Source organism: Rhea americana, unplaced genomic scaffold, assembly GCF_003343005.1.
Source record: "Rhea americana isolate MKP2758 unplaced genomic scaffold, rheAme1 scaffold_21, whole genome shotgun sequence".
NCBI lineage: Eukaryota > Metazoa > Chordata > Aves > Rheiformes > Rheidae > Rhea > Rhea americana.
Window position 1 is genome coordinate 1,723,975 of NW_028186258.1, and position 26,689 is coordinate 1,750,663.

The window sequence follows — 26,689 nt, forward strand, 5'->3', positions numbered from 1 at the left end:
TCACAAAAGGGAATTCAGAGTTTTATTTCCAAAAAAGAGCAATGTAGTGTCGAAACAAAAAAAAAAAAAAAAAAAGGAAAAAATCAAGTTCAATTAATTTTCCTCCAATTTGAATGGCTACAAAAATAGATTCTACCCAAATCCATAGAGCCAGTTAACAGTACCATAACAAACAAAAAACAAAATTACTCATTCAGATACCACATACAGCAGTCACAGGAATCTAGCATATATTATGTTTTTTTAAAAAGTAAACTTCTAAAATGTTTCCATTAAAACTGAAATACCCATATGATTTTAAAAATTGTACAAAAAATAATTTTAAACCAGTTGGAGGTAACAGTGTGCGTTTATTAAAATCCTGCACCAAGGCAGTAACATTTATAATTTAAAACCCAGCCCAGTAGAAAAGAGAAATGTGCAAACATTTAGAAAGTTATATGTACTCAGAGGCTTGTGGTGCATCAGACCAGGTGATCCACTTGTGTCCTAATGCAAGGCGGGCTCCAAGAGGAGATGTCTCTAGTGAGGCACTGAAAGGGGAGGCAGAGGCAGGCATGCGTATGCATGCAAGTTGCAGCTCAGCAGCCTGCAATGCAGGGAGCAGTAGCGCCCTCTCCCCAGGGACGGTTTGCCCAATCAGTAGTGTTATGGCACTCAGTCCAATGCCGGGAAGTCCTTGATGAATTCTGGTCAATCTGCTTTCGGGGAAAAAAAGAAAACAAAAGCCATTTTAGAAAACAGGAATTGAAAGCAAATGAGAGAAACCAGTTTTTGGTCCACAGGTACGTGTCATTGCATCAACTGCAAGCATTCACACTGGGCCAAAAAGCTCTAAGAAGGTGCATATCTCCACAGACACCCATACAATAGCTTATTTTGAAAGACAACAGCCCTATAGAGCCTCCCCACCACACCTTTGTTTTCTACCCATAGTTTTTCAGAATTAAGACTCGCATGTGGTCACTACTCAAGCCTCCTTTTGAGCACAGAGGAAGGAAAGAGGGTAAAAAGCAGCAGCACAGAGTTATGCATGTCCCATTATGCTCAGTGAAGGCATCTTTCTATTCAGGAGTCCCTAGTAAATCTCAAGAAAGTAGAGTCATGAAGTCTGTCTAGCTCTCAGGCTTCCTTTATGGTAAGGTTAAGAGTCAGGCAGAATCCTTCAAAGCTTTTTTTTTTTTTTTTAATCTCTTCCTTTAGAGCTGGTGCAGCATATTTACTCATGTGGCACACAAGGTAATTACACCATTAAGTACATCACTCAGCCAGCAGACTCCTATCCTGAAAATACAGATCAGCGTTCTGCACTCTGTCATGAGCCATTTAAGCTAAAATTTATCAGAAACTTCAGTGCACTTTCTGCTTCCTTTGGCTACTTCACTGGCCCTGAAATATCTTTAGCCTCACCTACCTCCTCCATTACTTAGCCCATGTCCTAATGGACTTCTTGCCAAATTTCTTTCTGCATAGCTCCTGTAATGACACAAGAGAAGATTTATTATTGCCATGCAGTACCATCCCATCCACTCCCAGCTGCTGATAGAAGACCAGGATTAGGTAGTGTCCAGAGGAAGCGCACAGAGCAGAGCATGTCAGGCAGTCACTTATCCCTATACACCAGCAGTTACCAATCCCACCAAGCTTCCTGCATCCGCTGCAAGTAGTAGTCCTTTGTCTACTCTTCCGTAGCCCCTGTCACCTGAACATCAGTGTTCTAGGGAGACAAGATAAAGCCCCTCACCCACGGTGGTAGTTTAGCACTACCGTACAGACAGAATGGGAGCAGAGATACTGAACACGTCCAAGTGACAGTGTCAAGCCAGGATTAAAACTCCAGAGTCCCATCCTCGGCCAACTTAGCCCATGTGGCCTGCCCTTAGATCAGTATGGGTTGACACGAATAGAAACCTGTATGCGAATACTCAGAGTCCTGTTCCTTTGGGATGTGGGAATGTGATCTCTCCTGCTTTTCGGAGAGAAAGAGACAAAGTATTATTCATTAAAAAAGTAAAGGGACAATACGTGCAAGAACCTGCCTCTTACTATTTCCCTTTGATAGTTTGTTGAACAAGCTCATGATCAGATTCCAGCACAAGGATCCCTACCATCACACTGGGCATTTCCCCTGCTTTCCCTAGAAATGCCCTCCCTTGCCAGCCCCATCCCTTAGGAACAGAATTTGGTCAGTACTCACCCTCTACCCCCCTCCAGAGTGCTCTGGATCTCCTTCAGGACTTCTGGAAAGCAGAGAGTTAAAAGTGAGCCAAGCCAGTGGAGATCTGCTTTCAAGGCAGACTGGCCACATTCCACCTCCCAGCAGAACAGCCTTTAAAACCTGCCTCCCACCACATGGAGGTCAGATCTTTTAATATCATTGCGTCTTCAACAGTACTAGATTTTCACTGAGCAGGCTGGCACAAAAGACTGAAGCAGTCATTTGCCAGAGAAAACGCTGCCAGTCTCAGTGTATTGGAGCCCAAAAGGAACAGTCTGTTCCAGTTGCCATTTTACAAGTCCTACTGGAAACTAAAAGGGCCTTCTCTTATCAGGGCAGTGAATGTCGGTATGCAGAACAACCCTTGCCTTAGGGTATTACTATCTATCCAAACCCTCGTATCTATTGATTTGTAATAAAACCAGTATTTCTAGCAGTCTGGTGTAACCGTAACTTCCTTGGAACCAAAGGCTGGAACCAGCAGAATTCTCAGCAGCTCTCCTGTTTTGCCATCCAGAAAAGCACTTGCCCTGACAGCAGCAAGTTCATTTTACTTACTTTCATCATTGAGTAAGGCATGTTCCATCAGCCTCCCAGACTTCCTTTCTAAAAAGAAAGTAGGAAAAAAGTTATCTAGTAATGTTTTCCTTTTTCGTGAAATACATGCACTTTTGAAAACCCACAATAGATTTTCTTTTTCTTCAAGTCCTTTTGACTGTACTGAATGCTTCACAACTAACCCTTAAAGGTTCTTACATACTGCATTGTATTTTCCAGCAATACTGGTTTGTCTAACAGAAGATAACAGAAGATGTAATTTCAAATCTTATCTTCCCACAACCTCTTCCTTCCAGCAAGAACTACAATTCTTTTAAGATAATTTTGCTACATACAACCTTCTAGCAACTAGCACTAGCAACTGCAGTGTTCAGGCCAAAGTGCTTTCTTAATGTCTCTCCTTACTTTCCCCTTCCTACGTAGGAAATATCAACTGCAGCAATAGGAAAGACTTTGAAATGCTGTATTTAGTACATTTTTTTTTGCTTACCATCATCTCCATAGTCACCTGAAGTCCTTCCCGAACCCCTAGAAGAGAAAGGGGAGCAAAAAATAAAACACTGACTCTGAGGTATACGAGTGCAAAGAATTCATGCATACTCTTGGCAGCTAAGAGAAGCTTCAGGGCATGCTAACTATATGGCATGTTGAGCAAGCATGCAGGGAGGGCTTCATCACGTATTAGTGACAGAGAAGTCTGAGGGTACTAGAGAATCTCTTTAATCTTCTAAAATAAAACTCCTATAGGAACCGTTATTTGCTGACATTCCAAAAGGAGAAGCAGTAAGTTTTCCTTCACAGAGCTTTCAGTCTCTTCAACAACACATAGCCCTTAAGTAAAGCAAGACAGAATTTACAGCTTGTTACTCTAGCTGCAGGAGACCAATTCCCATGCTTGATTACTCTGTCCCAGCAGCAGTAATGCAAATAGGGAAACCGTCAGGGAGAAGGTTACATTTCCTCATACTAATCCATCTAGGAATGATGTTAAGAGTCTTCAAACAATAATCCTACTAAAACACTCGCCTCATTTATTTATGTATATTTTTAGAGAGAGTTTCTCTGTGAAATACAATACTTTGTGGCAGACAGTTTGGAAAGTGAGGTGAGATACAGAAACATTTAGAACTTGTAACACAGGTTTGCTTTTATCACCTGCAACACAGGAGCACTACCCAGACATAGTGTGTAGGAGTTTTACAGACTTTACCTGGATTTTCCTGTAGTATTCTCCATGCCAGACCTGTTGTGCACATGATTGCTTGTAAGTTCTGGCACATCAACAACACACTGGGGCTCCACTAACCATTTGGTAGAAAGGGAAAACCTCTCAAACTCCGATGGTGAGATCAGATAGAAACCTATAGAGGATAGAGGGAATTTATAAACAATTCTCCAGTCCAAGAATGTGGTTCTAGAACTAAAAGCAACATACACACACACAAAAAAAAACCCAACAACAGATACAAGTGTCATCTATGTTCAACAGAAAAGGGCCTGTTTGCATTCTTACCTAAATCAGGGTAACACTGGCAAAGAAGATACTACCCCACTTTCCCCAACAGCAGTTAGCCTAGAGACAGGGCAACTTAAGACTATGCTGAAAGATAATTGTGTTGTGCTATGCTGACATTTATGAAAAGATATCCAGCAGCACAGAAAGATGTAAAGACCCAACTGCCAAGCAAAGGTCCACCTTCAGCAGCCGTTAGACATTGGATCCCAGTTTTGCATTTTAAGTGTTGATCCAGAACCACACACAGAAGATACAATACAGCCCTTTTCACAGTGCTTGCTACTTAGAGGGCCATTCCCTCATCTCCAGGGAAGTGGTGGGTAGATAGATGGAAGCAACCTATGGGACACATCCAACCTGTTAGCTGAAAGTTAAGAATAATAGAATAAGCAATACCTACTGGCAACTACAACTGGCCAGAAATATACAACATGGATACATTAACGTTCACCTACGTATGCACACAGTCGTAAAACCTGAGCCGTACAACTCCTTTGCCATTGTTACAAACGCGCAGTAGAGGCAGAGGATCTGGGAAAAGCACATCTTACCTTGGCCATATTTGGTGAAGACGCAGGATGCAATGCCACTCACATCCTCTTTGCGGATGCAAGGGTAGCGGATCTGTAACTTGAGGAAGGGCAATGAGATGATCTGAATGTCTCCCAGGTTAGTCAGGACAGCCAGGTCATTTTCACTATAATCGTTCGTCTTGCAGCTGCCGAAGTTAGCAACTGTCACCTTTCGTACCCTACAGCCTTCCAGTGCCGTCAGCTTGAGCTTCAGTTTGGAGCTAACCTTGGGTAATGTGAAGACCTGTCAATAGGAACAAGACACTGACTGCTCCTGCCTGTACAACGAATGCCAGCAGCCACACCCCAGGACATCTGCTGCTCCCTCCTTTAACAATGTTTTTATTCACAGTGAATACACACTAGTGTAATCTGAGTCAACCTGGCTTCCCGTTCATTGGAAAAAAAAAAAAAAACAACCAGCCACAGTCACTGTCAGGAGTCTGCTTCTGTTCTGACATCAAGCAGTTTTACACTTTGAGCTGCAAGCTGCATTTTCTCCTAGTTTTTTCAAAAGTCCTCTGTACTCAGCTAAAAATTAAGGAAAATGAGGATTACATTGCATGCTCTTCCACATTAAAAAGAAAAAAACAGGAGAGCCTACAGCATGCTACGTATGTATTATTCTCTATGCTAGTTAGTAGGCAAAACAAGAAACTTTAGTTGCTTATAGAAATGCCTACAAATTACTGTTTCTGTACAGTGTTACGTGGAACTAACCACAGAATCAAAGGCTCTTTCCTAAAAGCAGAAGCAGTTTTGTACAGAGTTTAATATAGGAATAAAATTTCTACATTGTGTGCACATCATTTTTCTCAATACTCAATTTGTCTGCACACACCTGATTTCCATGGGCTCAGGACTATTGTCATCGTTTTTCTGGACAGTACCACACTGAAATACTATTCCTGAAGTATTATTCAAGTTCAGAAGAATAACTATTCCAAAGAGCACTGCTCAGTGCTTTAGCACATTTTACATGCAGTCCACATACACCTCCTGTGTGATACCTTAAACTGCTCTTCAGATACCACCAGCAATTGATGGCTGCCTTGCATATCAGGGCTCTTCGAAAGGTCATGTGCTACTTCCAGAGGTTCTGGGAGCGGAGTGCTGCGCCCATCCAAGACAAGTATACTCACAACAGGAGCCCTGTGCATCAGCTGAATCTCTTTGGCTAGACAAGATGAAGAAGAAAAAAAAAAAGCAAACAGAATTCTAGTCAGAGACACAGTGCTAGAAACTCACATCCTCTCAAAGCTGGAGCGCTATAGACCTCTGCTATAGAAACATTACCTAAGAAGATTTAAGATTTAAAAGATATTTGGACTAAACTGGTTCATGTTAAACAGTAACTATTATTACACAAAGACAACAGTCCCACCTGTCACAATAGGATACATGTGCACTGTGACTTGATGGTAAGCTTTAATGACAGCTGATGCAAATTCAGACTTTGAGGCATCTTGCTTTTCTACTTCTATGGTTAAAGACATGCCACTCTGTGTAAGAACAACACCTAGATCCATTAGGACATTTGTTTTCCTGAGCCATACTTACCCTGCTCTGCCCTGACAGGTTCATCCATCCTCCTCTCTGCTGGAGGAACACGCAAACAGAACGCATAAACTGTACCTCCATTGGTGCCTGCCCACAAGGATGGGCAGTGGCGAGAGCCTGGAGCAACAAGAGGTCTCATGAGCACAACACTGTGTCTGGCAACCTTGGATACCTGCTTTCTTTAACATGCTAGTTGTATGCAACCTCCCTCTGTTCATCTCCTAAAGACCTTTATATTATGGCAGACTCACGAGGGAAACTACAGTTTCTTAGCATATCTCTTTCCAAAGTTTCTCCAACAGCCCTGGTAAAAGACAGCACGTGAGTAAAGAGAACAGGGTGCTATTTCCCTCAGTCACCACCATTGCTACATCCATTTTTCATGCATTTATATCACACAAGAGCAGATGAAGTTTAACGTTTGGGCTCTGATGCTCATCCAGCCACCACCTTCACCAAAATTAAAAGGCTGTGCTGGAGCAAGGGATGAACTTTTAGAGTAACGAGACAGGCAAAACTGTATGCTCAAAAGCCAGAAGCCACTTCAGCACATTTGAAAACCCATGCTTTCAGACTGCCTAGGAGGACGAACTTGCCTTGGATTAACCAGCAGCCAGAACAGTTAAATAACAGTTCTGCATGAAAATACATGCTTTTGCTCTAGATTAGTTTTTCCGCATAGCACAAAGTACAACACAGGAGGAAGGTGCTGAATTTTCCTAGCAGTAAGACCCTAACGTGTTCCACTCAGAAGAAAGGAGATGCTTTTCCTACTCACTATCTCTCAAGAAGGTGTCAGCAAAATATAAGGTGCGCACAAAGCCAGTGAAAGAGTCTTCTGCTGACCGGGCTTCAATCTTCCGCTGAACTGGAGCCAGTTCCATTTCCTGCAGTGCATCCTGGTCAAACTTGGCATTTGCCTCTTGAACCTTTAAAGAGGAGGAGACATTCTGCAAGTCAGGCATGACATCTCTGCCTTGTCCACAACACAAGGATGCAGGTTAACACATGGCTTCAGAAGAGCAGAGCAGCCCAGTTTACCTGAACGCACTGCAAGAACTAGTTTTGCTTTCCCTACCAGCCCACTGCACGCTGTAGGAACACCGTTCCTCTGGTACTGACTAGACATGCCAGTTACAGTATATAAAACTCAGGGGGCTTTACAGAATTAATACTCACATCTCTCTATAGTCATTTATTTTACTTTTTCTCCAAGTTCATGTCCTCTTTTCCCCATCGCAAAGGCACAGGGAAGAGAGGGAGATAGTAAGAGTAGCAGGCAATAGAAAGGGAAAGTACCATCATACCAGTAAACAGGTATATTCTGAATCATAGGTTCAATGCCAGACTCCGCGTTATCCCCTGAAAACATAACTATTTTTGTCTAACAGCTAGCAGCTTCAGAAGTGGCTATTTTTGCCATTATACCAAGCAGCCACCGATCTCATAGCAGGACTGCAGACCACCTCCTTCTCTGGGCAGTCTAATCAGGACTCTACGTTCTCCAAGTTGTATATAAACAGGGCCCCAAAAAGCTGGACCCCTCACCTCTGAGGCATTTCCACTAACTCCTCGCCGCTTCCGACTAGACACCCGGCTTCTTCTGATCCGCCTGAATGATTGCCGGAGGGACTTCTTCAAGGATTTCACCCGAGACAGTGGGCCTTCTAAGGCCAATTGGTCACTAGGATGCAGTGTACATCTTTTTTTAAAGAGAGACAGAGAGAGAGAGAGAGAGAGAGAGATGGTAAGCACCTGGTCACTTTCTACCAGGTGGCAATCACTACTAGGAGTTCAAAATGATGTGTACATGCAGAGACAAGAACACACTATATTCCTGAAGATCTTCAAGAAGTCCAATGAGGTAGGACTTCTTGCTGTATTGCTGCTGTCTAGAAACCTATTTGCATGATTTCCTTAGTTAGGACTTCCAGGCCATCTGTAACTGGAGATTACCCCAAAGCTCCTGAAAGGAAGATACTTACTTCACAAAGACCAGTCGTTTCTGCTGGTGGTCAAAAAGCCCAAAACCATGACTGGTACCAAAGGCCACGAGTTTCCATTCAGAGTGAAGGGCCAATGAGGTGACCACAGCTGGTGGCTGACACTGGACCAGAACAAATGGCTGAAAACCAGCTTCAAATCGGACAGGACCATCTCGAGTCTTTAGTTTCTCGTGACCTTTCCATCGATAGCCCTCTTGGTCCTGCAGGAGATCTGCTTCAGCATGGTCCACAACATGTTCTGCATCTTCATCATTCAGTTCCATCACCAGCACCTGAAAGGAAGAGAACAAGCTGTTAAGAGCTTCTACTATCCAGGCCATCCTCCAAGCTTTCAGGTCAAAGTGACAACATCAACAAGCCAATAAAGGTCAGAAAAGTTCTCCACAGCTGGAAAAATTAAAGCACTGCTCAAGGCTGATAAAATAAAGTCTAACACACAGATTAAAGAAAGTAGGCAGCCATCAGACAGATGACAAGGTTGATTAATCACTACAAAAATTAGTATTTGCAATTTTAACCCATCTCCAATTTGCACTGTAACAGGCTGCACTAAAAGCAACATTGATGGTGACTATTTATATATCAATACCTGCCCCGCTGTTCCAGCTACAGCCAAGTATCCGCTGTATTTACACAAGTAGATCTTCTGTATCCCAAGTCTGGGATCATCACTATAAGGGTCAAAGGTACCAACCTAGAACAGAGAGAGAGGGAGCAGGGGCGTGGGTACGTATACACAATAGCTAATCTTCATAGAGGTATTAGTAGTACAAGAATAAAAAGTCCTCAGCTTCAGAAAGCCTCCACAAGCAACAACCATCTTACCTTGCGAAGTGGTGGCCATTCATCCTCACCCAAGGTGTTCATATTGTCATTGGGATCAGCATCTGTGAGAAAGACTCTCACGGTGCTTAGCTTATAAAGGAGGTGTAAGCAGACACCAGATGCATCCCAAAACCGCACAGTGCCGTCTTCATGTCTATACGGGGGAGAGTTACAGAAAGCATAGATCTTACAGAGGCCCAGCAAATCACAAAGATGACAAAACAGAGACGAAAAACAATGCAGTTAAACCACACTATTTACAAAGCCCTGAACTGTGGCAAATTATAGCTTCAAGACTTTTCTCTTTAATCCAGTTTGTTCTTGATCTGATACCAACATAGAATTTAAGGTTACTCCAAAAAGCACCAAAAAGGAAGAAAAAGCCCAAGCACATGGAAGGAACGACTCACCATGGGGGAAAAAAAATACTACTAGTAGAAAAGCTATGGGCTAAAAATCAAGCTTTAAGATTAGTTCTCCAGGTGAGAATTAGCAACATTTTTCCCAGGACTTCTAACAACTTGCTGCATCAAGAATGAATTGTCTGAAGAACAGCCCACAGAAATGCTTGAAATTGCTTTGAAAAGAAAATGATACATTTTTACGTGATGAGGCAATTTCTTGCTAGATACTTCATTCCAGCACTTAGCTAAATCTGTTCATGCCGATCAAAACAAACAAGAGTCCAAACGAACCTCTCAGATTCACAACAGTGTAAATAGTGGAAAAAAAAACTTAAAACTTGCAGGATTAAGCTCTACATTTACATTGCTTCCTTTGAATTCGTCTGGTTTACTGCCTGAACATGTACAGTGAAGTGTATGAAACTTTTTCAGACTCAAAAGTAAGGGAGCTTTACAGGTTATCTGTGGATATTAGAACCTGCCTGTTCTCTCAAAAGCAGCTTTGTGTTATGAAGCTGTGTGTTATGAAGCTAGCAGCCCAGCTTTGAGAAGTTATGTTGTGAAGTTTCTTCCTTCTACAAGATGAGCAGACTAATATCAAGAGAAAGCCTCAATAGGTCAAAAGGAAGGACAAATAGGCTGGAAGGGCTGCTTGAATTTTATTAGATAAATACATACCCTGTTAGAAGCAAGTCCCTCTGAGGAGGATCCGGAGCCAAGTTGGTGCCACCGTCAATCGGCCATGGCTACAAATACATTAAGGGAAGACTGTGACTTACAGGGCAGTGACAGTATGAAGATAATACACAGTGAGCAGGAGAACATGAACTTTAGTGCAAGTGGCAGTAAAACAACCCATGCTGTTAGCTTTGTTTGGATTAGATGTTCCTGTTCTGACACCAGCTGTGCTTTTTAGCAGAAGATACTCTACATACTTCCTCAAGAAGCTGTGCCGAAAGCTTCCAGCTTCTAAATGAGAAGTTTGTTACGCTGACAGCTGGGAACACTCACACTTTCCTTCTGGCTTGTCAAAGCCTGAAAAAAAATACCATATTTTAATCCTCACAGTGTGAGCAACTGCACTGGGGGTGGTCTGGGAAAAAGGCCTTCTCAACCCTGCTATGAGGCAGGGCAGTGTCTGTTGAGACTCAGCCCTGCACACACACTGTCAGCAGCACAGCCCACCCACACTCTGAGCACGCTGTGCTGCTCTTAAATGCATGTGATCATGTCCACACTTAAAGCTGCCGTACCATATTGGAGTAGTGAATGTTCTGCTTGCTCCCAGCACTGATAATCCTCTCCCACAGTTTCAGGGGAACGTTGGAGACATGGTGCGAGCAGGTAATGGCTGAGCAGTGGAGAGAAGCCAGGTACGGAGGATGGACTGCTGGCCAGCCTGCAGATTTTAAGTCTATCACTACCAGTTCTTCTTCTGCCAGCACCACCATAGCAGACGGGTCATCAGACTCTGGGGAAACAAGATTCACTGAGGCTAACAAAAAAAGACTACCCAAGGTTAACAGAAACAAGCTTCCTGTAAAGCTTATATGGAAACTACTGTCAGAAAAGTCTATACAAACATGTTTTTATTGGCAATATCTCTAAATGCTTCTATGTTAACTGGGCCTATTGAGGCACTGATATAATAGAATTCAAGATAGTAACAGATTTACTGCAAGTTCATATTCCTCTATATCATTGCTGGGACTCTCAGAAAGACTCGATTTTTCTTCAAGATGGAACCTATAAACTGCATCCACAGCTAAGCAAAACAAGTTTATACTCACCAATACAGCAACTCAAAAGTCCTACCTAAAGCTAATTAACAGCAGGGCGTGGATGGACACACACACCCCCAGCAATGACCCATTTAGTACTGTGTGGACCACAGCCCAGCTAGGCTAAGCAGCTTAAGCACAGTAATGCCACGGGTGTAGCAGAAGGCTTCTCTGCTTGAGCTGACAAGAGTTTATAATTCCACACTCTCACTCTAGAGTTTCACCTGCTTCTAGTGCATTGAGCCACATCCTCTGGACTTTCTTTAATGAGTGCATACATCTAATATATATTTATACACCTTAGACATGATTACAAGCAAAAGAAGTCTGTTAATGTAACCTTAGACATGACACACGCATACTGAATCAAGAAGTTAATCCTACTTACAACTAGAAATCTTAACCTACATGGTAAACACTTAAGTCTGCAGTGACAGGTACAGGACAGCCACATTAGCAACTGGTGGGGAAAACCAGAGTTATAAATTGTTTCACACCAGTAGCTATTAACAAAGCTACGCAAATTTAAGTGAATGCATAGCTGCAGTTGTGTCACTGGGGCTACGGGTAAATGAACAGTACAAGCCATGAGCAAACTGGCAGCTCCTCCCTGAGATCTCCTAAACTGCATTTCCACTTCTCTTTAGTCTGAAATATACTTGCAAGAAGGGCAAAGCAACGATATACCACTCCAGTAAACTAACTTAAAAGTAATTACTACTTGGCAGCACTCTAGTTACACATCTTGGGTTTCACCTCTAATTGGCCACAGCCATAACATAGCAATAATCAGTTTCTTCATGAAGACCGTGGGAATGCTTTAAGATGTTTCAAATCTAGTTTTAGTTCACTATTTTGTGTACTATCATTTGCTGTTGTCTACAGACCTTCTGAATTGGACAGGTATGTCCATACTACAGTATGCACGATCAGCCCTGCACTCTGATTAAAACTGCCAACATTAACCATATATACTCTGTATTGAAAACAGCATTTTCCCCTACAAAGTGGCATATTTGAGCCCCTGCTTATGGAAGGAATCTGTTTTAAACTGCTGAAGTAGCAAACTTATTAAAATCTTTTAGTGATTTCTATAAACTCATCCACCTAATGAAAAACAAGTCCCAAAAAGACATGAAGGCTCAGTTCCCTTGTTCATCTTTTCTTTTTAAAACTTCAGCATATTCAGTGTTGTGGAAAGTCACTACCTATTACTATGCTGCAACGCATGAGCTTGTGCTTGTTAAATTACATGGCTTTGGTATACAATTAATACCTTACTATTACCAATGCAGGGAAAACTGCTTAAGGGCAAACAAGGCAAGCTATGCAGATCCACTAAGCTCAGGCAATCAGCCGTAAGGAAGCTTGTCAACCACAGAAGCCTCATTTTATTGTAAATAACTTCCTTGTCTAAGGACAACAGCTTCAGCTTTCTGCAACAGCCCCTGTCTGTATCTACTAGAAGACATGTTAACCACATAATTCAATCCTTGGGCAGTATAAAAATAAAGCCTGTTAAGTTCAGTTATCTCATCCTAAGACAACTTCTAATCATATCCAGGAATTAGATTTTAAGAAGTCAATCTCCTACCAAAAACAAACAAACAAACAAGATTTTTCACCTTTAAGGCTTTTATTCCATTATTCAGAATCTCAGTTCTGACAGCTTCACACAAAGAAAGAGTGCCTGGCTTCTTATATAATAAAAACCTTAACAGCACCTCAAGATTAATGCCATTGTTAAGCTTGAAGGTTTAGATGTATAGGTTCTGTGTATTTGGAACCAAACCAAGGCAGCCTCGTGTAGGTAAAGACTATAGTAACAAACATATCACAGCACTTCACCACACCTACAGTCTGCCTATGTCATTGCTTTTTTAATAGACCCTTTCAAGCAGCTGAAAAAATCCACCGGCGGGGAGAAGGGGAAATCCAAAACCTGCTTCGCTATGCCTCCTTTCCTAAGTCGTTCCTCCACTGGATCCACAGTCTGCTTTGCACAACAGGCCAGAGGGAGCCAACCTGCAAACACACATGTAGCTGGGAGCTATTGTCACTGCCACCATGCAAGAGAGGTTTGGAAACTTCTCTACTAAGCAAACCAGAAACTAAAAAAATCTGGGAAGATTCAGCAATATAGAAAACTTGCCTGCAAGCACTTAAAAAGCATCTAAACTTTAGCAACTTGTTCTTACTCAGCTTCCAATACTGTGTATTTGCAGAGCTTGAAATAGCAATTTCCTATCCAGTTACCTCAAGATAACCAGAAGCAAGAGCTACACCAGCAGGAAAGGAAGTGCTTTGGGTGAAATCATTAACAATTCCATGAACAGAAAAAGAAAAAAAAAAAAAAACAGGTATTGAGGAAACTAGAGTAACAAAGCTCTAACAAAGCTCTTCAGTGGAAGCAAGAGTCTGACAACTTCTAGCTATGCTGTGGAATGAGAGCTATTCAGTATTAGAACTGTTTATATTCATGTTTGCCAAGCAGTAAGTAAATGACATACCCTATGTACTGATCCTTGGTTCTAGGGCACCCTTTGTTGATTTATTACCCAGAGCGTTAGTCCTAAATCAAGATAGTAATTAACAGAAACACTGTCTTAGTGGGAGTAAGCTGTGTTTTTAATTACTGATTCCTCTGAAGTACTATTTCCAAATAGGAATATCCAGATCCTGACTTCACAAGCTGGTTACGCCCAAGTGTCCAGCCTCCACAGACAAGAGACTAAGAGGTCTTTCCTCATTAATGAAGTAGTTTACTTTTTTTTTTTTAAGGAATGTATGGCATTTATAATTGACATGTTCTTGATGCCAGGATCTCATACTTCACTTTTAATTGGTGCAATTACTCTGTTAAAATCTCAGAAAACTCAAAACAACTGAGCAGAGACTCCACGTTTCATAGAATCATAGACCTGGTAAGGTTGGAAGGGACCTCTGGAGAGCATCTAGTTCAATCCTCAAGCAAGTGGCCCTATACGGGGATCGAACCCACGACTCTGGCATTATTAGCACCACACTCTAATCAGCTGAGCTAGACGTGACTTCATTTGCTATTTACACCAGGAAAACATCCACATTTTTACACAGCTATTTCAATTCTTCAGTATCGCCTTTCACTACATACCTGCCGTAGGCTCTGAACTGAAGATGATAAAGAAGTCTATCACTCGTGATGTGAAGTCAAAGGCTGTTTGTTGGCTGCCATGGATGACAGAGATACTGTGCCGGTCACCATAGCTAGCACGGGGCATCCCTCCTTGGAATATAATGTAAGGAAGTCTGAAGAGAAAGGCATAGGTAAGTGGTGTATGCTGAAATGAGGAGTAAGGACAATTTCAAAGACTTGAGGCAAGCCTAACTTTGACAAGAACATTCTTACTGCCGTACTCTAAAGGGGTGTCATGGCACACTGCACCCTTTAAATGCCTCTTGCTAAAAACACTGAGAGGAGTGAAGAATTAGATCAAGAACTTACCCATTTTTTGTTGTCTGCCAGTAGATCTTGGAGATGGCCTTGCAAGGAAAAGGACCTAGGAGAACAGAGGTAGTTACTGTAATTTCAGAAGTGTATCCTTACACAGAAAGTTCCTTACTCTGCTTCACCTAGCTAAGAGTGTGCAACCCAAGGTCCTTTCAGCCTCCCTCTCAAGGGAAGCCATCTGAATTTGGAGACACCACCACCACCTCCCCAGGCCAAGCCACATCAGATGCAACAGATCCTCTGGGACACACTCACTCCCACAGCAGTCCTCAACAAAACAAGGCTCAGACCCAAGGGGAAGTTTTGAACTACGTTGCTGATAGGGAGTGCCACTACAGAAGCTGATTAACTAGAAAGGACTGTTAAAAACACTGCCATTCCTGAAATTAATGTAAAGGCGATAGAAGCTTCTAAAGCTCCATATGCTTGAAAGATGAGGTCATTCCCATTTGATGGGTTTCAGCAAATCAGAAGCATCATTTCATCACTGCTGTTCGACAAAAAGCTCGCTTAGCTCACTATTAATTACAGAAGATCCAAGCAACTCCTGCTGAACAGGATACTTGAACCAAACCGAAGAGCTGAATCACAAACACCCTTCTTCATAAGGTATATAAGTTTCTTTAATCCTTTTTCTCCATGCTCAAGACAGACCTTAGTGATGCAAAGGAGTTTAAAATCCAAAAGAGAAACGAAATCCTTTAATTTAGACTCGCAACTCATTCAAAAGGCAGCACTGCCTTTTGCCATCAAGATTAAACATTAGGGAGAACCTGACTTAAATATTCCACACAAGCTCAAAACGAGCTGGAGTTTCAGATGAATATACAATGATTAAACCTCAGAGAAAGGATGAGTTCTATAACCACATACTGACCATAAGGCACAAGGTTTTCCAGCGGCTCAGGCTGCCTGTTGTCATTGGATACTGGCCACTGGGTGTAACTTCCATCATAGTGGCAACTAATGAATTTACTGCCATCCCTCTGCCAGTAGAGGTTCTCCAGTTGCTGAAGAGGAAGAGACACAGTGACTGCTCTCCAGAGGACTGTTAACCCCTCCAAAACCAGCTCAATCTTAGTGAGAGAAGCTTTGTCAGGCTCTCCCTGAACCCACTTGTCTTCAAAGGGCCCTGAGAGGAGACAGCTTTTTTCTCCCCTGCTAAATTAACTTCAGACTAGATTAATACCTGGCTGCCCAGGAAGTGGTGTGTGGCTTTGCTATTTTGAAGGTCCCAGAGGACAATCAAGCCCCTGCTGTATCCGATCAGGATCTGGTCAGGGTTCTTAGGATGCTCCTGGAGGGCTTCCACCAGTTCACACGATCGCCTGTTACAGTAATCTTCTGGCACCCTACAGAAGCAGAACAGAAAACCTCGAAAAGTTTAATCCAGGTGTAATCTAGTATGACTGTAATAGCAGCTAAGGCAGAAGGAAGACCAAAGCAACAAAAAATTAAAACAGATGAGAGAAAGTATGGTCTTTCCAGGAATCTGTCAAGCAGAAAAAAATCTTACATAAGACACCACACCAGGCTCCTGGAGGCCTGCCAAACGAACGAGCATCTAGTCCGATGTTCTTAAGGGAAAACCCATGGTTAGCAGTCAATTCCAGGACTGGACCCCTAGAACTGTGGAAACGGTCTGAATTGCCTGCACTATTCTCGTGACCCTCACAGTATGAGTAATTGCACACAAACATACTGAACAGAGACATTTGGTTTCTCTAACAATTTATGCATGAAGCTTGCTCTGGACTTTTTTTTTAAACCGACGTTTCCATGTCAGAAGGAAGTGACAAGGACACAATGTAGGACAAAGTTTTCAGCAGCATTTAAACCTCCAGAATGACAAAATCCTCATTTGGACGAAGCAGCATCAGAAGTTCCACCTATTGTTGAAAAAGTAAACGCGTAATTACAGCTAAGTAACACTTGTTGCAGGTGTAAATACAAGGGATAAGGCAGGTGTAAATACACGGGATAAGGCACAAGACTTGCAGCTTCACTCCAAGCGTCTCCTGCACAGTTCTGCCCATTTCCTGCCGGTGACAGTGCTGGGTTCACAGAGACAGAAATTGCCACTTAACATATATGCTCGCTCACCGTTGCAGCACAGCCTCGGGGGTTATGGTCCTCTCCTCCAGTACTCTGAATGACAGAAGCTCCACCACAAAGACGTTGCCGCTCTCTGTACCAAGATACAGGACTTCCCGCGAGGAGTGGGGAAGGACAGACGTTATCTGCGTAGCACTCGGGGGAGACCTGGGAACGCAAAGGGCACCTGGTTAGCGGCACACAAGGCAGCAAACCTTACTGAGCTTAGCTGACGATTCACCAGACACATTTACAGAAGCATCTTTTGTCTTAAGGGCAGAGATTTTAAGCCAGGCATGATACTTAAAGATAGTCTTTAAGTTAAATTATCTTTAAGTTAAATTATGTCAAAAGACTTTTGGCAAGTGCATGAACAAAGACCCAGACGCCCTTTTACAGCAGCCTCTCTTATTAAGCTATCCCCAAATTAGCTAAAAATAGCTCACCCAAAAGTGGCAACATCACGTGAATCTGAAATCACTGCAATATTTTAAACTCTTACTTAAGGGATGATTAGATTTGCTTAGCCTTAAGATTTATTGCTCCTGCACACACAGGAGTGAATGCAGATTAACCTAAAAAGACATCAGTTTTTTCATTGGTACAACAGTCCTTAGAGGTGGTCTCCTGGGCCCTAGTGAACTGTTCCCATGGAAGCCCCTTTAATGGATTCATAGGACCAAGAGAGTCCCCATGATCAGGACAAGCTCCAACTAGAACAGCAGCAGAATTTGCCTACTTGCTTATCCCAAAACTAGCTTGAAAACACTCTTGCAGATTACCCAGGTGGCCCTTTCAACGTGAAGCGGCGCTCCTCCTGCAGCTCGGATGCTCCCTTGCGCTGCTTCAGGCTCCAGAGGTGCAAACTGTTGTCATCTAGTAGTGTCACCAGCTGGCACTACAAAACCAGACAACATCCTTGAGAACCACAACATTAAAACCAGCACAGCAGATCTAGCAATAAAGTTGTCGCCGTTCATAATCCTCTCTGCTAAAGCAGGATTGAGGAGCCAGCCGCAGCTCTTCATAGTGGCGGATACACACAGTTGCATTCAGCAACCGCAGCAGTGCTACCGTTTAATGACGGGGGACTTGGGGGGTTAGAGGAGATGATAAGTAGCCTAAAGGCTGAAAAACCTCTTACACAGGACAAAGGCCCAGGCTGTCACCAGTACAGGAGACAAGGACTTAGGTCCTTGAAAACCAGCCGGTGCTGTGGAGCTCAGCGAGGCATGTGGGAGCTGTTAGCACAGCACCTTCGCGCTCACCACGGTTTGCTGCAACACACCTCAGCCTTGGGTGGGGCTAATGCAGTCTACTACACCGCACTCCTCCTCGCATTCTTCATGTTCAACCTCATTCTGGAGGGTTGTGTCAGAGTCCTTTTACGAGCCCAGCCCTTCTGGCTGTATGTTCGCGCTGAAGCACTCTGCCTACTAAAGCCACACCTGGTGCAACACTCCCCTCGGGAGTTTCAGTTTATACCATTAGGTTAAGCAAACAGCCACCTAAAACTAGCTTGAGAATTAAAGCCCTCTCATAAAGAGGCCACTGGTGATATACTGGGGGTGTCAAGTAGTAAAGCACGTGGCTAAGACACCAGTCTGCCAGACAAGAGAAGGGAAAGTGGTTAGACAGCCACTAGACAGTTCAATCTTCCTGGTTTTAGTTTCTGGCAATTACTGTTCAGCAATCCCCAAAAGCAAGATTCAGTACCCAGACAAAGGCAATAACCTTAAGAGCAGGTTAGGTTAGCAGTATTGTTTTGAACACCCCAAAATAACGAAATCTGTTCAGCAGCCGCTACTGCTCCATCTGTTCTTGCAGTAGGGTTGGGTGGTTTTTTTGTCCTGCAGAACAGGGGTTGCAAAAGGAAAAGGAAGTTTTTGTTTCTGCATCAGGCTGCCTGAACTATTCTGGCCTTATTACCATCCCCACTGTACTCGAGATAAATGGCCAGTTACGAACAATAAACCTACTCTGAAGTTTTATTAAACATCTCTGCAGCAAGGAGTGCTACCAAGAGTGCAAAATATACCGGGATAAGTGTTCCAGACCAAGCAGCATTTGAATGAACTTGATATTAGGAGTCCAGTTACCCAGACCAATTGTACACTCAACATCTGTTTAAGAGAAGTCTATGTAAGCCAGAGAAGAACTGAAAATACACTCACCTGATCAGGTATAAAGTGTATCTGCATTACAGTATTGTTTTCTTCATGTAAACCCATGAACTCCACCCCAGGAGCGCCATACCTGAAGGGTTTGTTGAGGATCAGTAGTATTTAAATGGCCCACAGCTACAATTAATTGATAAGAAGCTTGCTAACAAGCAACATGGAGAGATTAGTTTGAAACCAGGCTGCACTGCTAGCAATCCAGAGTGAAGAGAACCAACGCAAACCTACTTCGATTTTCTGTGTTTATGGTGGGTTGCTACAGGAGAATGTGGAAGGTTACTTGTCTTTTGAGCATATGCAGAAGAGGTGCCTGGACCTTGTTTGCTCTCAGAGATGTTTAGTGGTTTCCCTGACACTACAATCCTGCTTAACTAATTGGTAACCAGGAGACAGATGGCTCCTGCCTGCATGTGGAGTCCAGCCTCTGAACGCAAACACTGGGAACGATTAAGCAGGCACAGAGAGCACCGACTTCTCCTTTCTGGACTGAGCAATATGCTTCTTTTACAGCATGTCTAGCTCACACGCTGCCACGGGAATCACTCAGTACCTTGTACATGCAATATTGGACTGGACATTGCTCCTTTGGGAGAAAAGAGAGGCAACCGCCCCCAGTATTTAGGCCTCTAACACCTGGATAGTCACAAACTCAGGAAGCTAGAAGTATTTTTGACTGCATTTTTAACCTCTGAAATAGAATTGCTTTAAAAACCAGAACTCTGCCCCCTGCTCCAAATATTTAAACAACCCTGGAATTTACAACATGAAGGATTACTAAACTGAGGCCAGATCTTGTCTGACCTCCCGCATAGCGAGAGCAAAGAGCCCCATCTAATATCTGCATCAAGTTCTGCTTCTGCTTGAGCTATAGTTCAGCTCTTGGCAGGATAATCTCACCCTGATCAGGCTGAAATCACTTTAAGACAAACTGGTCTAGTGTTCAGTAACCTTTCCTTGCAAATTTACACTTCATCTTAGTTTAAATTTGGACAGTGTTTTCAAACACAGTTACAGCTTCTTATGCTATCAGAGAAATCTACCCTAGGCGGTCTGAAGGAATACAATTTGATGGCTCCCGATCGCGTTCCAATGGCCATAAGGCGGAGAAACGGGCTATAGCCCAATGCACTGGGTTGATGGGGAAATCCATGTTCCACAGTCTGGTAGAAAGAAAAAAAAATTACAATTAACAGCATGTTTCATGGACATTAGTTGTTGCATACAGATGAAAGACAAGTTAAATATGGCATGACAGTCAAGCACAGCATTTAATGACAGCTTTTTCTGTTGAAGTATTCAAACTGAGCATGCTAGATTTGCTGGAAAATAATCTCAGGCCAAATTTGATCAAAGAGCCTCTGGCTGCACAGAGACATGCAGAAGTGCAACAGAGATGAAAAAGCAATATTTCAAAAACAGTAATCCAGACAGTTCTTTATATTAGATTTATAAATAACTGCGTAAGCACAGCTTACTCAGTCTCCACAATACACTGGATCAATCCTCATCAATTCTATTTCCTGTAAACCACCTGTTCAGTATAATTTCAAAGTCTGGCACAATTACTGCTTATTGTAAGGTCAGTTTTATATAATAAACTCCATGTAAATCAGCCTCCATAACCTCCACTTGTTGATTGCCATCAGGAAGTGGTGCAAAGCTATGAAGGAGTGTTGAGTGAACACCAGCGCTTACCAAGAAAACTAAACAGATTACCTATGGGGCCATCAGGAAAACTAATGCAGCTGATACCCAATTTCCAGAGGCAGCATGAGGAACCACAGGCTTTAATGAGAACAGAAGCCTGCTAGGCTACCTCAGACTAAATCAAAGCCATTCTGTAAGGAGAAGACATCAGTAACCATCACAGAGGATAATCTGTACGTTGCTTGCTCTTAGTGGCTTCCCCAAAGCACAATGCACACTGCATCAAGAATAAGATTTGGAGCGTGTGGTATCCAGCCATCTGCACGCTTAGCGGGGCTGACGCATTTACACGCTATGGCAGAACCTTCTGCCGTCCTCAGCGGTTGCAACCAAGCTGTTTGTGAAATAGCTCGATCAGGTTTTTAGAAGTGCTAGTGTAGAGCTGTCATCATTGTTTAGAGAAAACAAGCAGGCATGAAGGTTCAAGAACATATTTCAAGAATATATAGCTATATAGAGAGTGATTTGTGTGACAAGATTAATAGGGCTACCACACTAGAGAACATTCAGTTGTACTTTCAATGCAAATATAGCTACAGGAAGAGATGTATTGCTAAAGCAAGTTGGATAGCTATGGATAGCTAGAGAATAGGAATTTGTTTCAAAACAGCCTGAGGTCGAGTCTCTCTCTCTCTCTCACACACACACACACAAAATAAAATAAATGGATAAACAGGGAACCCTCTATCTACAAAATCAGGCACTTGCTCTTCACTCCCATCCTTGTTTCTATCGTTTCACCAAAATGGAGCTGCCACCTAACTTTATGGTCTGTTCAACCTAAAACTAATACGTGGATTTTATCTCCCACACAGTGATTTCTTAGCTTAATGCTTTGCAGGAGAACCAAATAAAAGCTTGTTTCATTCGTGTGGTCATGCCTTTAGCCTGAGGTGCTCCCAGCTGAAAGGCAGCCACAAAGTAGTTTAATGACCTTTTACTGTTCCTGCTCAAAGGCATGGGAGGAAACGGCTGACTCCAGCGCCTGCTAGATTGCTCCTGAATTCTGGTCAAACGGCCAAAGCTGAAGTTGCAAGACAGACCTCCTTCGTCCAAATCAGCAGTTACCCCAGTTTGAAGTCACGTTAGGAGAGGCTGACGTAGAATGGACAAAATTGGAAAAACTGGAGCATTTTCCATTTCTCTGCTTACCAGCTGATTGGTAATACCTCTTTTGCCCAGTCTTAACTTTAACCTTTTTTACCTAGTAATTTAAGATTCTCACTACTGGCTCAAAAATCAGCAAGTTTACTCCTTTCATGATAGCTGAGTCTCCAGCCTTACTTGTCTATATTATAAGAAGGTAATTCAAGTGTTATGTTTGTATTATTAAAAAATTGTTGAGAAGCCAGGGTTTAGTGTTACACTTGAAATTGTTGCAACTAGGCAAACATCAGTGAGCACATACAAAACTTCCGAGAGGCTCTATGAAATTAGGAACTAAATCTACAGACACAGCATTGGAACAGAGCAGTTTTCTAATCTAACACAGACGAAGAATGTCTGTGTACTGTAACAGCTACTGAGACAACACAGACGAGGTTTCTATAGTCAGAGAGTGGGAGTATGAAGCCATGGTATACAGTTTGGGGAAGAAAACCCAAGATAACACGTTACCTTAACAACTAATCAGGCATTCAACTGAATCAGCCGTAACATAGGCTACAGAAACCATTACACTCTCCTCCAGAACAGAGCAAGGAACTTGTCAGGGAGAAACCAGTGCAATTTTGCTATTAGCTTTAGTTCCAGCTTGCTCATAGGCACTGAACTGTCAGGCTGTTGGCAGAACTAGGGGTCATTTTTAATGAAACATGAATTAGAATCTGAGTTTTGCCTGAGATTTCTTCCAGTCCGTAAGATAACCAGGATTATGTCATGATTCTCATAATAGAAAAACATGACCTATACAATACATACTACATTTCAGGATACAGTCAGTGCTAGCCTTAATATTGGCCTAATTATATCCTGGTTTGGACATGCTAATTTGTAAACATATTAGGCAAGTAAACAAAAGCTTTATTTTTTTAAATACAAGACCAACGAAGTGCAGAATTGAGAGTGCACTACTCAGTCCTAATGCTAGGAAGGTTCAGATTTGCCTTTAATAGAAAACTCAGAATAAGCCTCACATCCCATAGACAAGCGTGCAAAAGCCACAGTAACTATTACAGCCCGGAGCAAACCGTGAGCAACACCGTGCTGCTGCGGGGAACGGCAACATGAGCACAAGGAGAGCGACTGTCAGCAGCAACCGTAGCCTGTCACGCAACTGTTTATCTAGCAAAATAAACCTATTAATGGTTTCTGATCACCTTGAATTATTCAGCCGAGGTACCCGTAAGAGGGAAGGGAAGATAACTCCCTCCGCCGTCACTCGTTTGCTTTCACAGCGGGGCAAGAAGGGCGACGCAGTGGCTTTCCGGCCACGCCGGACCCCAACAGGGCCAGGCGGTCCCACTGCACTCGCTGCCCCACATCTTTCCCTTGCACTTATTTACATGTAGGAGCTTTTTTCTGGGGGTCACATTAAATCAGCTGTTCAGCTGGCCTCCTTCCCTGCCCGCTCTCAGGCAGGCCTTCACCTGCTCAGCAGGTAACCCCAGCCGGGGCGGCAGGGGAGCAGGCAGCAGAGGCGACAGTGGAGCCTTTCAGCAGAGCCCCAGGGAGAAACCAGAGAGGCAACAGCGCGGCCTCCTGCTCAAAAGGGCCTTTGTGCCTTTGGGCTGAACGGGGCGCTTGCATTTTCATTTCTCTTTAGACTACAGATCTGTCAGCACCGGTGAGCGGAAGCCTGACGGCAGCAGCGTTAACTCAGAGACGCGCTTCACATCGGTCGCATTCACCGCAGGAAAAACGCGGCCAGGGTAGCAGTTGTTTCTCAGCCCACACTAAAGCCGGGCAGATGAAATTCAGTGCCACCTTCCCTCCTTCCATTTCTCGCCGCTTCTGTCTCAGGTTGTTTTATGACAAAGCGGAGACAAATCCAACCGCGTGTAACACAAGCCCCAGGGACCCGCACGCACCTTCGTTAATGCATCTTTTGAAGAAGCAACAGTCAGAACGCGTTAATCCACTTTGCATAGACACTAATTGAGTATTTAGGGTAAGCTATCCATCACACTCATTAGCAAAGGGTTCAGAAGGCTAAAAAGAGGGGGGGGGGAAGACACACAAAGCCATAAATTAAAGGCAATGTTCCCAGTTTGGTAGCGTTCAGCTGTAAGACTGGTTCACCTGTGTGCTACCCATCATGTAGTCTGACAGTGCCAGCCTGAACATGTTTGCTCTGCAGGGCTTGGGCTGAGCCAAAGGCATCCAAGTACTACCTCCAAAAGCAGGATAAACTTAAAGAAGTATACTGCCAAGTACACACACCTTATCCTTCATTCTATCCACCGAGCTAAAAACAGAGTCTTGCAACAGGTACCCACAAGCACGGGAAGCTCCCGGCCATTCCGGGAACAGACACACAACGCTAAGGCACTCGAGCAGAATTAGGGAAAGTTTTCTGTGAAACGAGCACAAGTTTGAGGAGAGCTTGAAGAACTAGTCTAACACGGTTATTAGCTCTTTAAAACCATCCAGACCACCTCTTTCCTGGAATAGAGATGCAAGAGGAAAACAGTAAAAAGATCACAGCGTATTGAAACCTGAGGGACTAAAACAACAACAAAAAAAACAAACACAACAAATATGTGTGTGTGTGTGCATATATATATACATACATATATATAGAGAGAGAGAGAGTATTTGTATATGCATGCATGTATATAGAACTGCCTCCTGCATTTTTTAATTAAAGTCCAATACAGGGTCAACATGGCCAGAAACGCTCCACTCTGTTAACACTGAATTTGCGTGGCAGTATCACACTCAACTTGTGCATAGCCAACAGGATACGGGCAGGAGCACCATATCATTTCTAAGGCACAGACCTTCCATTTAGTCACTACCAGCGTCACAGGTAGTCAAAGGCCGAAGAGATGCAAATCCTCTCACCAGCAACTTATAGTCCCACAAAGCATCTCCCAAAGTGGTTTTTAACCAGAAGCGTTTCAAAGGCCTCAGATAACAGGTATCAAAAAACTTGCTTACCACCACACTGTTTTTATTAGTACATTAGACAAGGACAGTCTTAGCCCAGAAAGTATCCTAAGATCCTTGGCTCCTTGTAGCCACAACCTTCAATGGGTCACAATTAAGGTCTATCTTCCCCAGCTCTTCCCAGCAGCGGGCAGATGCTTACTGTATCAAAGGGTAGACTTTCAAAGAACCCCACTATCTCTAGAAATATTAGAATGGGACACACAAGATTTGAACAAGCTATATGTAAGAACACAATATAAGAGATTCCAGTATAATGTAAAAGCACTTGTACATTCCCTCTCTAACATCTCTCTAAAAAAAATAAGAATAAAATAAAATAATAATAAAAAAACAACAAATTAGTTTGCCTTAAAAGTGCAAATGCGTTTTGCAAGGCCTTTCATCACCAAGCTGTTAACAAGAGTAAGTCATTAGGAAGTGTCCGAAGTAGCCACCTCCCTAGAGGTGATGCCATTTTTACCTTCAGGTCTGAATCAAATGAAGTCACACATCCTGATGCCAATCTCTAATGCATTCGGAGGTTTCACTCTGCTGCAAAAGCTCGCTCTCTCAATCCTGCTTTGCGTCATCCAAATTAGACCTTCTCTGGTAGGTAAAATTTAGCCAAAAGTTCTCAGAAAGGGAAAGACTTATTCAAGGAAGAAATAGCAAAGGTTGCTCTGAAATATGCAGCACGTTATATGCTTTTAACCCATCGCTGGGATGTCTTTTGAAGCTAACACTGCATTCAGCTTAATACAAGTAACTCAACACTGGACTTCATTTACTGAAACTTTTACCGCATCTGCATTTCCTCCTGGTAACGAGCCAAAAACGGGCCAGAAGCAGCCCGGGTTCCTTTTGTCTCTTGGAAGATGGGAAAGGGTGTGTGGAAATGATGTCTGTTAGTACCAAATTACAGTAAACTACTCATTTCCATTATCCAAGCAAGTTCCACTCTAAGGGTATATCCACACTAGGGTTTTAACGAACCCAGAAGGTTCTTCCCTAGGCTTGCGTCCTCACTTACCGTCACACTTCTCAGCCAAATTCCATTTAACCTTGGAAATAAAAAGCCTACAAACATGCTTTCGATACCCAAGGGAGGGTATTGTAAGCAACCATTAGCCTACACCAGTGAATTAATATTTGGCATTTATGAAGATGAAAACATTGCGTTCCTGGCCAGAGTGCTGGACAGGTAGCGCAGCCAAGCACGGCCGGGCCCGTGTCTCAGGGGGACAAGGAGGGGGCAGGAAAACAAACCTGAACACCCTAGACACAGGTCCCAACTAAAACAACAGCAAGCTCATTACCAACGGCCTCTGCGTTGCCTCGGTTTTCCCGTGTTTCCGTGTGACAACGTGCTTGTTCTTAACAAAAGCCTCGGAAATCAAGTTGGACGCTTGAACATCTCGGAGAAGAAAAGCTCAGTACCGAGAACTGGAACAAACCACCTCTCCCAAATTTAACTCTTCCACCCACGCTGAGGTAGTTTTTCCCTCCCTTTTTACCCCGCGAGGACTCTGGATGGGTTTGCCTCACACATACCTTAAAAGCTCGAGGAAAGCACCGTACCTTATTAAACTGGAAAAGGTCGCGTTTGAGCCTCTCTCGCACTGGATCATGTCCGGGTCTTAAGAACCTTCTCATTTTCCCTGCTGTATTTCCTTGGCACCAAAAATC

At 43.2% G+C, this 26,689-nt stretch overlaps 1 protein-coding gene across 3 annotated transcripts; it reads right to left on the reverse strand.

The window, feature by feature from the left end:
- LLGL2 (LLGL scribble cell polarity complex component 2) lies at nucleotides 1–26,689 on the reverse strand. Of its 3 annotated transcripts, XM_085304521.1 has the most exons (26): nucleotides 26,582–26,689; nucleotides 20,267–20,364; nucleotides 19,199–19,280; nucleotides 17,807–17,922; nucleotides 17,034–17,192; nucleotides 16,120–16,282; nucleotides 15,808–15,940; nucleotides 14,925–14,979; nucleotides 14,574–14,728; nucleotides 10,913–11,130; nucleotides 10,338–10,405; nucleotides 9,256–9,409; nucleotides 9,020–9,124; nucleotides 8,410–8,702; nucleotides 7,973–8,126; nucleotides 7,203–7,353; nucleotides 6,425–6,541; nucleotides 5,875–6,041; nucleotides 4,844–5,108; nucleotides 3,987–4,137; nucleotides 3,267–3,304; nucleotides 2,777–2,824; nucleotides 2,198–2,240; nucleotides 1,912–1,969; nucleotides 1,415–1,476; nucleotides 1–701 (listed from the first exon to the last, which is right to left on the reverse strand). In XM_085304521.1, exons 1-25 carry the CDS (start codon nucleotides 26,654–26,656, stop codon nucleotides 1,423–1,425), a joined length of 3,120 nt encoding a protein of 1,039 aa, XP_085160647.1. In that variant the 5' UTR covers nucleotides 26,657–26,689; the 3' UTR covers nucleotides 1–701; nucleotides 1,415–1,422. The 3 variants fall into 3 exon arrangements, with proteins under 3 accessions (XP_085160647.1, XP_085160646.1, XP_085160645.1); XM_085304520.1 differs by lacking the exon at nucleotides 1,912–1,969 and having other exon boundaries at nucleotides 1–698; XM_085304519.1 differs by lacking the exon at nucleotides 1,912–1,969.